General features: G+C 36.7%; 3 protein-coding genes across 3 annotated transcripts; 2 read left to right on the top strand and 1 right to left on the bottom strand.

Moving 5' to 3' along the window:
• Nucleotides 1-1183: 1183 nt before the first annotated feature.
• Nucleotides 1184-1941, top strand: LOC148918791 (uncharacterized). Its single transcript, XM_089048395.1, has 2 exons — nt 1184-1315; nt 1645-1941. Exons 1-2 carry the CDS (start codon nt 1184-1186, stop codon nt 1939-1941), a joined length of 429 nt encoding a protein of 142 aa, XP_088904521.1.
• A 3145-nt stretch (nt 1942-5086) lies between these two features.
• On the top strand, nt 5087-6513 carry LOC103326054 (squamosa promoter-binding-like protein 4). The gene is made up of 2 exons (XM_008228260.3): nt 5087-5752; nt 6094-6513. Exons 1-2 carry the CDS (start codon nt 5418-5420, stop codon nt 6245-6247), a joined length of 489 nt encoding a protein of 162 aa, XP_008226482.1. The 5' UTR covers nt 5087-5417; the 3' UTR covers nt 6248-6513.
• Nucleotides 6514-7365: 852 nt separating this feature from the next.
• On the bottom strand, nt 7366-10215 carry LOC103326055 (Protein phosphatase 2C family protein). The gene is made up of 5 exons (XM_008228261.2): nt 9907-10215; nt 8720-8965; nt 8301-8577; nt 7773-7927; nt 7366-7617 (listed from the first exon to the last, which is right to left on the bottom strand). Exons 1-5 carry the CDS (start codon nt 9937-9939, stop codon nt 7480-7482), a joined length of 849 nt encoding a protein of 282 aa, XP_008226483.1. The 5' UTR covers nt 9940-10215; the 3' UTR covers nt 7366-7479.
• Between the last annotated feature and the right edge of the window lie 2241 nt (nt 10216-12456).

Here is a 12456-nt window from a genome sequence, read left to right as displayed (position 1 = left end):
GGTTTACTTCTCCACTGCCTATGAACGCGCTGAGGTATAGTTTTTTTTATTGTGTTGAGCTCTATATGGCTCCATACTCCCTAGTCCATACTCCTTAGTCGTATTCTTTAATTCTAACAACTATCCTCAAATTACTATTCCAATAAAGTAGAGACCGAGTGTTACTAAACTAAATGATCATCTAGATTATGAACAAGATTTGTTCAAGCTTATTACGAGTAATGTGAAGGAAATTGAGATTCCACCCCAAAACCAATTGGCAATGGGAGAGTAGCCTAACTTCTTATAAACTCAGGCCAAATCCTTTTTTTTTTTTTTTGTTGAAAGCGGGCTAAGTCCCTTAACTTTTCAATGTGGGACAAATACTCTCAACACGTGGATAACACATATTGGGTAGTGTGGGAGCACGTGTGGCCGTAGAGGCCAACACAGGTTCCACCCAAAACCAATTGGCAATGGGGCAGCCCAATTAGACAATTCCTCAACTTCCTTCATGGTATCGGAGCAGGTTGCCCACATGTGAAAGCTCAAAATGTGTTGTCCACGTGTTAAGCTTGAAAATTCGCCACACGTGTGGAGGCGTGTGAGAATGTGAAGGTAAAAAGTTACATATTGGAAAGTTAAGAGATCTAGCAAAGGCTTAAACTACTTCCCCCATTGCCAATTAATTTTAAAGTGAAACCTCAACTTTCTACGTAACGTCCTTTTACTGCATATCTAGTATATAATTTTGCCAGACAACTTGTATATAACTTGTATAATATTGTGGCGTGTATCTAACAAGATCATAATTAACAAAACAGATGAGTAAGAGTTAATGTGAGTAGCACAGAACTTTTTACTATACTTTTTTTCTGGCAGCAAACTTCTGCCACTTATTAGAATGATCTGCAGCCCACAATCCGAAGCGGTAGATAGATTATATTAAAGATATTTGAACAAGTGTCGAATACCTGCAACGCCGCAATGAGTCATGATCCAAACATGCCCCAGACAACCAAAACACGTGTCCAAAATATGCCTACGTGTTGCTCACTGAATATGCCACTCTGTTATCTGTCTGGCACTCTATACATAAATATAAATATATATATATATATATATATATATATATATATGATCTCACCAGATATTGGGTTGCTAGCTAGGAGAAGAAGCAGAGAGAATTTGAGCGTGTCCAATTATGGCAGCAACATTTTCTTTGACAAAGAGATCCCTTTTCAACATCTCAAAATCTTTGCCGGAAGAGCATCACTTTTGTTTTCGATCCTGCTTATCCAATGCCTGCTTCTCCACTTCTTTTGAACGTGCCCAAGTATATATTTCTTCTCTTTTCCTTTTCCTTTGTCCTTTGTCCTTTGTCCTTTGTCCTTTCTCTCTCCTTTTTCTTCTTTTGCATCTTAATCTACCAAGTACTATTGGATATATGCTACCTGTATTTATATGTTTAGCATATTCTTTACACGTATACATATTATTTATGAACAACGTTATTTGCATCATTATTTATTAAATTATTTGTCAGTCACTTCTGTCTTTCTCACATGAATTTCGTATTAGAAAAATGATCATCATCGAATATAATGCAATTGCTAAATGTGATACAAATACTCGTGACTTATTATTTATGGTATGAAATATTAGGACCCAAGAAATAAGCCACCGTCAGAGGCAAGCAGGGATGAAGGCGGAGGAAGAGATGAAGGAGACACCAGGATTGATAACATGAGTGGTGTAACAAGATTTGTAGGAGACACAGCAAGACAAGGCACGGCAAAAGCAGCAGAGGTGGCAGAGGATCTGGTTGACATGGCAAAGGAGAGGACGGATTTTGCATGGGACTCTACCAAGAATAAGACCCAAAAAGTTGGGGACACATTGGTTGCTGAGGCTGATGAGAACATCATTGATACAACTGAGTACAGAAATATGGAGGACTAAGTAAGTTCGCAGATCATGATGAACATATTCATAGAGAGATTTGAAGGGTTGTAATATGTGGCTAAGGCTCCATCTGGAAATGGAGGCTCTTGCATTAAGCTTGGAAATGTAATATTCGCCTTTACTTCCAGGTTTGTGTTTTTTTTTTTTTTTTTGGTGGTTTTATACTTCCAAACTTTGTTGGCAATGTGAGACTTCCTCACAAGATCAAGGGGAAGTTGTATATTGAATCTTTTCTTTTTAAATTTTTTTTTAACATCGAAGTATAGAGGTGGTCATGACTTGTAACTTCGCATGCTATTACAAGCTCACATGAATGTGTGTCTAAACAATAATACTATTTAGACCACAACTATATTGCTGACCATCCTTTAATAGGGATGAGTTCTATCAGTGTACATATGTGGGATCTAACTCACTTGTATTAGAGAAGTGGTCAGTAATGTAGTTGTATTAGAGAAGTGGTCAGTAATGTGGTCGAATTGCGTAAAGTAGATTTCTCTTTCGAATAAATATCAGTGCACCAATTTTCATACTTGTTATTGTTGTAAAAATACTAATGAAAACTACAGGAAGGGAGTGGGTCAAAGTTCTGTGTGTTGTTTAAGTTATAAAATATCAATCAAATTGAAGAGAGATACAAAACACAAGTGTCTAACAGTATAGAAGGTGCTTTTGTTGTCGGATTTGCACGTGTAATATATTCAGAGTAACGTTGTTGTGGGTATCGAATGCTCAGTCTATTTCCTTGGCCATTAATGGATCTAAAAAGCTTGAGGATCGAGGAATTAAAGATGATGAAAAAGGAGAAGGGGATAAGAAAAGCAACTTGAAGAAGGAAACCTAGCCAAATGCTTCAATTTGTAGTGTGGAGAATCACATGCATGAATACGATGTGGTCTACATGTCGGGCCAAAAAACATTGGGTTGGGACCAATAATTCAAGATTGGTTGACCCTCTTTTTCCTCAACCCTCCTTTCGTTTACAAAGGGGGAAAGAAAAGGCCTCCTTTCCAGCCTGAAAACTTTTCAAACCTGTTGTGTATTCAAATTTTTATGTTTTGTTCTTGTTCTTGCACTAGTTACTTTCCTCCTCTTCTTGCTCTTTATAGTTTCTCGAGAGATTAATTAGGAGTGAGATTGGACTAATAATTTTGTGTAGTCCTACATGTTTGATTCATTCCCAATATTTATTTTCTTTCCATCATTAAAATCAACCATTCAATCCAAAATCAATCGGATCAGATCGAATCGGATCCTAAGCTTTGATCATATTAAATTGGATTAAAGAAAATAGATTGAATTTGTGAATTGGCTAAATTTTATTGGTTTTGAACATATGAAAACCCCAAGTTCTAAAAGTTCAAGGTCTTGATTTCAAGGCTCGAAATCTGAGTTCAAGCTCGAAGTCTACTTCGTCTTTGAGTATGAGAGGTGGCATGGCTTAGGGATTCAGTGCAATCCAAATCCAAGCTTGTGGTATTATTATTAGCAACACACGAAAGCATTGTTTAGTTAAATAACTCTTAGTTTAATGATATTTCTCTTCCTGATGTTAATGTTGAAAGATGACTTCAAATCTACCACACCCAATTGATCTAAATTAACCAACCTATCCAATCTAGTCTAGTCTAGGTTAGTTCAATTTTTAAGTCTTATTTATTTATTTAATTGCTCAAGAATGATGGATGATAAAGGCCTTATACGCTTACGATAAGGAGAAAAACTTTCATGAAATAAGAATAATACTATTTTGATATTCGATCAATAACGCTATGACACACGTAATAATACTTTCGCGTGACGTAGCATTATTAGACAATAATAACAAAACAGTACTGATATCCCCCTTGTAACTAGCTTGAAGTCCATGACAAAGAAAAGAATCCAGGAACTAAAGAGCATCGGGACCAACACCCAACTCAAATCTGAGAGAGATGGGCACAATATTGTGGCGAAAATAACTTGTGACACATGGATTCGCATTATGACTAGCTAGAAAAATAGGTAGGCGACGCGGAAGCCAGTGAGCTGAATGTTTGATGGAGCTGAGGACCACAATGGTGATGCCCTAATCATGGCAAGCGACTACGTACGAAAAGGACCCTATTGATCTTAGCCTTAACCATGTTAAGCTTTCAGACAAGGATATGTGATTTAGGTCATAGTTTCAATTTGAAGTATTAATAGTGATATAATTAATGGTAACACGAGCATCACTAATTACATAGTTGATCACATCTCTCATAGAGATACACGAAATCAAATTGTACAAGTATATCTCATTAAATTTTAAATTTTATGAGAGATGCAATCAACAATGTATTCAAAAATACGACAAACATTGTGCAAAATAAACGAGTGACAACAGCAATAATGCTGACATATATATATATGGACAAAATGCAAAAGAATCCCAAAAACATTATTGCATACCAGTTGGAAGTAGAAATTCCATTCACTTGCTTTCTCTTTCGCTTTTGTATTTTGTTTTGAACATCAAACTAGATTGAATCTTAGGTCCACCAAAGGTACATAAAACAAAACCGTATGACTTGTTAAACGCTTGCATCAACAATCGAGTACTTCGTCTCATACTATCACCATGTGAACATAAGGTGCAAGGGTCATATCACGTTTGATTTTTCTTGCTAAAATCTGCCTCTTTATGTACCTGTGCCCCTTCATACCCGTGAGCTTGTACCGCCAACATAACATATGCCATGAGCTATTGGCTCCACATTATATATAATCTATGACATAATGCATGACCAAATGATTTCTTTTTTACTGTGGATACATGCTGTAAATTCTGCATCCAACAGAGGCATAGGGTAAAAAGTAGAAACTGGTGGCAGACAAAGCATTCACCACAGATTAAAGATGCACTGATGTATGCTCAGTTTTGTACTGCATATCAATATTTACTCAGCCTCCAGTACGTGAAATTTAATTATGAAGCATCATGCATTGCTGTTTTGCTTCTTTAATGTTCACTTGGAAATGAATTTTCCCTCTCAATTAAGCAATCTGAACGACCCTACAGGCCACAGGCTCCTGCTATACTATTTTCAAGCATCTTTCTGCATTATTTGCAATAGCTCAGCTAAGCTTCTGGTCATGAAGCTCTAACTGATCTTAGGTCTCACTGAGACAAATTAAGCTCAAAACATATCCATGTTTGAGACAAATGGGAACCCCAAACTCAGCTTTTCAACTCTTTCTTTTTCACTATTCCATTCAAAATTTCCAATTTCCACCACCTTATATGATATTGACACGCCCGGTGCAAAAAAAGAAAAGAAAAAGGAGTTCGTATTTGTGGTCCTGCTCCACTTTTTTCTCCTATTCCTTACACTTTCTTCACCTTCATAACTCCAAGCTCCTCCTCTTCTTAATAATTCTCATCAACCATTCTGCATTTCCACCACAACCCTCATTGTAATTTGTGGCATCTTCCTCATTATCAGTCACCAATGGAGGCTAAGAGCTTTGAAGGAAGGCAAAGTTGGAAAGAGAAGGTGAACAAGGATGTTGTTGATGAAGTGGAGGATGACTCGGAGGAAGAGGAGGCTGGTGGTGGGTTGATGCTGAGATATGAAGAGAATGAGAAGCAGAAGAAAGCTGGAAGAAGAGGATCTGGTGGTGGAGGAGGAGCGTCTCCACCATGTTGTCAAGCAGAGAGGTGTGGTGCTGATTTTGTTGAGGCCAAGAGGTACTACCGCCGCCATAAGGTCTGTGAGTTTCATTCAAAGGCGCCCGTTGTCATGGTTTCCGGACTTCGACAGCGTTTCTGTCAGCAATGCAGCAGGTCTTGCATCCCATTTCCTGTTTTTTCTTTTTCGTTTTTCTCTTGTTTCCCCTGCATTGCTTCTGCTTCTGTATGGTTTAGCAGTGGTTTATAAAATGGTGATCTCTGTTAAAATTGGGTTGCTTTAACTAATATATCATGGAGAAACTTGATATAGTAGTTTCCATTACTATATATTTTCCCTTGCAGATCATGATGTCACTTAAACATGGGTTAATGAGTGTGCCGGTCATGCATTTTTTTTCCCTTTGCTTGTAGACCCTTAATTAATTCTCTCCCTCAAGTGTTACTTGTGCATTACCATGTTTTAGAACTTGTCATTGTGTGGCTGCACTGAACAGGTTCCATGAGCTAACCGAGTTCGACGAAGCAAAGAGGAGCTGTCGCCGGCGTTTGGCCGGCCACAATGAGCGGCGCCGCAAGAGCTCGGGTGAACCTTATGGAGAAGGCTCAAGCCGAAGAGGGGTTGCTTCCAAGCAATTCCAGATCAGATGAGGGCATATTGAGCTTGTCTGCTCTCTGCATGCTCCCTCTCTTCTGTCATCCATGGCTTTTTGCAAACTCTAAGTATGTTTGTTCCGATGCTTATCATTGAGAACAATAATTATATCATTCGAGGGAAGTACTATGTATCTGTCAAACTAGCTACAACCTTAAGTTGGTATGCGGTATGCTTTGTTTGTAGGCCATTACATGTGGACTGTAGGCTTTTAAAGCTAATGTATTGTGAGAGTGTTTAGTCCAGCCTCTTGGTTTGTATACGTGTTTGGGATGGCGAAGCAATTATGCTCATAAGCGTTTTTTATTAAAAGTCTGAGAGTTCTTTTATAATCTTTTAACTATTTTGCTATTTTCTGTTATAAATTTTTTAGTAATTCTAAAAGCACTATCAAACGAGTCCTGAGACAATTACTAAATCGTTGAATAAAAATCTAAAAAGTATTAATATGGCGAAGACTTAGAGCTGCTATGACAATAAATAAGAGGCTGAAAATGACTGGTTGGCTTGTGTTGTGTCTGCAATCTACTCCTTCATAAATATATATTGACTTCCATTTGGATATCACAACCATTAAGACTAAGGTATGCTTCGTGCTGGCCATACCGGGTCACCAATGGGATGTCTTATTGCAGATATTTTCCATACCAAACGACAACTTTGCTTTCGTTCCATATATTTTTCCCTTGCCAGTTGCCAAGCGTCATCTTCCTTAGCTGCCTTTTTGTCTGCAAAAGCTTTGTTTTATTGTGATGGCTTATCCACTTTATCTTTGTCACCATGTCAAACACTTTCTCCGGGATATTTTCCAAAATTTCATACTTATTTCTATTGGAAGAAAGACATTAATCATATAATCCAGCAATAATCTCCTCTGTCATTATTTTTTTAATTATAAAATAGCTGGAGTTTCAAGCAAAATATGAGTTGCATGGACAAAAACTCCTCTTCAAGTCTAGCCAACTCTCAAATTCTCAAACTGCAGAACAAGTTAAATTCTGCAAATAAAAGATTGTTTTGTCCATCCATAGCTAAATTTTGGCTATTTTTGTTGTGGCATGTACGAATCTCCAAAACAATGATGAAGGGGTTATAACACGAAAGGGGCACAAGATACACGTCAAGCACACTTCAATGCCATAGCTGTTTATGAATACAACATATCTAATACATCATTGAAAACCAAGTTAAAATTAGACAAAATACATACCAAATAGAACTTATGCATTCACTGAAATCTTACAACTACACAAGAAATATCATCAGAGCTCTTCCTATTCACAGCCTCTTCTGTAAGGTGCTTCGCTGCGGCCCGGGCATCCTTTATATCTTTGATAGAATCCGCAACTTCTTGGTTCGACATCACCTGAAATCAAATTATATAAAGAAATTTCAAGTTCATTCAAAGTACAACATGATATGCAGAAATCCGATTCTTCGGATTCAACATGCTATGGTCTATTGGTTATATTTGCAGTTTGCAATTGTAGATATTTTTGTCATAATTTCAAATAAACCAACCTTCCATAGTCCATCACTTGCCAAGACAATGAACTCTGTCTTCTCTTCTATTAAAGCCACCATTACATGAGGTTCAGAACTGAGATGTTTCTTCAAGCTCTTGTCACCAAACGCTCTTGCTACCGCCAACTGCCCATCAACCCGTGGAACATCCCCTGAATCCATCAGAATCACAATGTTAATACTACCATAGATGGAAGAAAACAATTCAATGTTGAAAATTAATGAGAACTAAAGAACAAAAATTGATTAGGCTTTATGATCAATCTCAACAATGGTAAATATGCAACTTAAGGTCTCAACTCTCAAGTACATTAATTGGGTGAACCTCAAATCCAACTTAAGAGTGCCATAGAATAGATTGATAGCAACAAAACTCAAATCCTATTAAAATCCATGCGACTCACGAATCACTCTATCAAAATCAAACTGTCATACGTTAAACCATTTTAAATGGTATTCAAAAACAGAGGATTTTTTCATTTGGTTTCCAAACAGATTAATTTGGATTCTCAGAAATCTTATCACCTGGAAAGTTTGACACGAAACCACCTCTGTTCTCAATTTCTTCTCTTTCTGTGCTAGGCTCATGATCAACAGATAGTTGTTTTGCTACACCATTGTTGCAAATAATAGCTCGAGAATCCCCAACATTGGCTACCACCAGCTTCTGGCAGTCAATTAATATGGCCGTAACTGCAGTTGAACCCCCTTTTCCCAAATCAACTGCCTTCTCCAGAATGTTAGTATCTGTTACACAATATGCTCTCCTGACTGCATTCTCCGTTTCTGTCCAGAAATCAGGCTGGGGAAAGGAGAAACAAAGACCAAGACAATAAAGAGAGTGAAATGTTGATGTCTAACATCGTTTAACTACAACAGCTTCTAGCAAACTACAAAATGAAAGAATGTAAAAATATATATCATGATACTACCGCATACATTACCTCTGTTAAGATATTGTTAAAGAGATTGGACTGCAAGTATTCAGGAATTTCATGGCTTAAATGGCCATCAAAAATTGCAAATAGTCCTAGCTCATGGTCATCGATTTGCTTAAACTGTGCAACAACATAGTCTTCCATAGCATGATGGGATTTTCCCTTTACCAAGTGGAAGCCATGTGTTATATGGTGTGACATTTTGCTCTTTCCTTTTCCAGAGTCGGGGTCTGATGGACCTAAAACTTTCTCCTACATTAAACAAACTCACATTTAGATTCTCAATCATAAACCAAAATATCAGGGTATGTATTTTTTATAGGCAACGAGCAAGACAACGTTGAAAAGCAATCACATTTAACAAGACAAAGCACAAGAGAGAGAGAGAGAGAGAGAGAGAGCAAAAAGCCTACATATTTTGAGAAGCTAGTTAAAAACTGATTTATTTTCTACTCTAATTGCTAGGTACCCATAAAGCATACTACAATTGTTGATATTAGGTTAACTAGTCCAAAAGGGGAAAAAATTAAAGATAGAAACCTATAGCTTCTAAAGTAGTTTTAATCCTTTCAATGTGAAATACAAATTTCTGAAAAGGCTACACAAAACCCTGCTGGCCGCTTCCAGAAATAAAAATAATCAAAGCAGAGCAATAAAAAAAAAGTAGATGAATTTTACTTATACATCTTTTTAAATGTTCTGTCTTTGGCTCCAAGTACCTACTCTCCTCTCTTTTATTTAGTCTTGATTAATTTCACTAAGATTCCATACTGCATTTTAATCCTCCTAAGTGAAGTAAATAAAACATGATGTTTGCAACACCCATAAACCCAAAGTAGCAAGAGCAAAAGGAAGAGTGGGGTTTTGGAGATCATAGAAAGGGTTTTTCCTCTTGCAACATCCATAAACCCAAGGTAGCAAGAGCCAGAGAAACATCAGAGTTTCAGATCTAAAATTGCAACACAAGACAATTTAGAGAAATGGGTTATTGTCAATAATATATAAACCACAAAGATCTGCAATAATTTGTCTACATGGGTGTGGATGCAAATCAAATTGCAGATCAGGCAGATATCAAGAACAAGCCAAATAATGAACAAATCAGTAAGCCAATTGAGAAAAGGATTAAAACTCATTAAAGCACATACATCAAACATGAAGCAGTGTAAGTACACAAGTAGCACACAACATACCTTCATCTTATTGAGAATTTCTCTGCCGGTCATGGCTGTCTTGTTGTGGAGCCTTATACGTATAAAACTATTCAATTAAAATTGAAACAGAAAATGGAAATGGAAATGGAATTCACAGTGGCCACGAAAGAAAAAGAGAGAGAGATGGACAAACAACAACAATCAGGTCACAGAGGAGGAGGAGAGAGATAGAGAGAGAGAAGTGTGAAGAAGAGTTGAGGATGAGGATGATGCTTGTGTTGACACGACCTCTCTGTTTCCAGCCTTTCTCTTCCAATTCTATGCCGCGTTCTCTGCATTAATCAAAGACGCGTTCGCGCCGCGACTTGTCTTTTTTTAATTTTTTTGCTTCGAATAAATAATTCAAATTTTTAAGCGTTCTTTCCTTTTTGCTTCGAATAAATAATTACGAGAAACGATAGAAGTGTAAATAAATTACGAGACACGATGGGAGTATAAATAATTACGAAGGTAAGAGCAGGCGAAACAGCAATGACGCGTCACTGGGTCGCGTGCATCATGACACGCACGTTAGGATTAAATTATTTTAAAGGGTCAATATTGTATTTTTATTAATAAATTAAGTAGTAACAATTATTGGATTTGATTATACACTGTTGACTATTGACTTTTTATTTAAGAAATAAAAAAAAAAAATAACGTATATCGAGAATAATAAGCATATGGTAAAGGCATAACTTTTCAAACGGTATTTCCAAAAATACGGTTCTCACCCTTTCCCGTTTGTTTAAAGGGGATAGGAGAAGTGGGACTGGACATCCGAGGTTTGGCCAATCATAGTAGTTGTACTTGACGGAAATAGCCAATCTTACTGTTCTGCATGATAAGGGTGGGGGATAATGGGTGAACCAATCGAACCGACCGAATTGGATCGATCGAATTGGACCGATCAAATTGATTCAGTCGATTTGGGCAGTTCTCTTTTCCTTTTCTTTTTTTTATTTATATATTTCGCATGAATCAGTTTGCCTGCAATTTTGATTTTAATAAGCCTACTCACATGTTTACTAATCTGTAATTAGATTATAATGAATTGAATTGAGGAGAATTAGATTCTGAATTTCTATTGAAGTTGTTTACTAAACCATATGGAATTAGAGTAGGAGTTGTACTAATTACTAAAATGTTCTCGTTGTTTGGTTAAAGTAGATGACAAATTTGAAATTTTGAAAATTGTGTGAGGATATAATTGGTAAAAAAGATATTCTTAATGGGTTAGTTCTCCATGAATTATAATACCACCTCCAAGAATTGAATTCATCCAAAATCAGAATTCAATTTCTAATTTTGTATGAGCCCCACTTACTTTTCAATTCTTTAATGTGAAGTAAACGTAAGAATCCTCCATATATGGAATTCAATTCTTAATGAGAATTCTAATTCATGATTAGTAAACACACCATAAAAGACAGATATCGTTGCATTCTAATTCACCCACTTGTTAAACATTCTCACTTTCCATTTATAGCCACTCATCTCTTCTCACTTCCTATCTTTGTCTCCTTCATTCCTCGAACCCTGATAACAAACGCCACCAATCATCAAACCTCATTTCTCCCACCACAATACAAAACTTCATTTTCCAAAGTTATCTCGCATTTGTCTCTCTCACCCTGGCTTCATATCTATTTATCCACACCATGTCCCTTATCGTTGAAGACTCCAACAAAGAAACCATATTTCACCACATGTGTCGAAGCCTATGCATCTTGAGATTTGTTCATATCACGTCGTCAGTTGAGAGGCGAAGGTGGGCTAAACAGAACCATGCCCATCCACAATACGTGAACTAAATTTTTCTAGGGTGGTTGTGGTTCGGTTAGTTCTTGGCCTCAAAATACTTATCGATCTAATGTTATATCATTATTTGGGTTGGTTCGATTTAGGCCTCAAATGAGTAGCACTACTGAACCAAATTAGTTCATTTAGTGATTGATTTGATTCAGTATTTTTCCTTCATAAGAAGTTAAGCAAATATTCTACATATTCTTACATATATCAAAGGAAATTCATCTTAAAATTAAGTAATAGTGGAAAAAATTTCTTGCCTTCGAAGATATAGAAATTTGAGAGATATATATATATATAAATATATCTACGTTATTATTATATGAATGTCATAAAATAGTACAAAAGATAGCAAAAGCATTTGGTAAAAAATAAATAAATAAAAGGGGTTTGAATCATTCGGATTCGATTCAAAACTTATCATTTTTCATGTGTTATCGTCCAAAGTCTAAGGTTTGACTATTGGTCTGAGGCATGGAGTTCGAAGTCTTGGTTTGGTATCAGATTCTGAGTATGAGTCTAGGCCGATCTAAGTCATCCCTACAATATTGCCAAAATCATGTAGCATTATTTGACCACCGATTATCCCACCCAATGTCGAATTTTATAATAATCCAATTCAATCATGCAGGTCAAGCGAGCCTTCATCTCTCTCTCGTGATGCCCTTTCCTAAAAGATACATACACGGTTATCAGGCCATGTATGTAGGTCTCATCCTCAATAGGGGCAAACTTACAAGG

The sequence above is a fragment of the Prunus mume genome, linkage group LG3 (assembly GCF_029339155.1).
Source record: "Prunus mume cultivar Tortuosa linkage group LG3, ASM2933915v1, whole genome shotgun sequence".
NCBI classification, from domain to species: domain Eukaryota; kingdom Viridiplantae; phylum Streptophyta; class Magnoliopsida; order Rosales; family Rosaceae; genus Prunus; species Prunus mume.
Note: the sequence above shows the minus strand (reverse complement) of the source record. Positions and strands in the feature narration are given on the sequence as shown.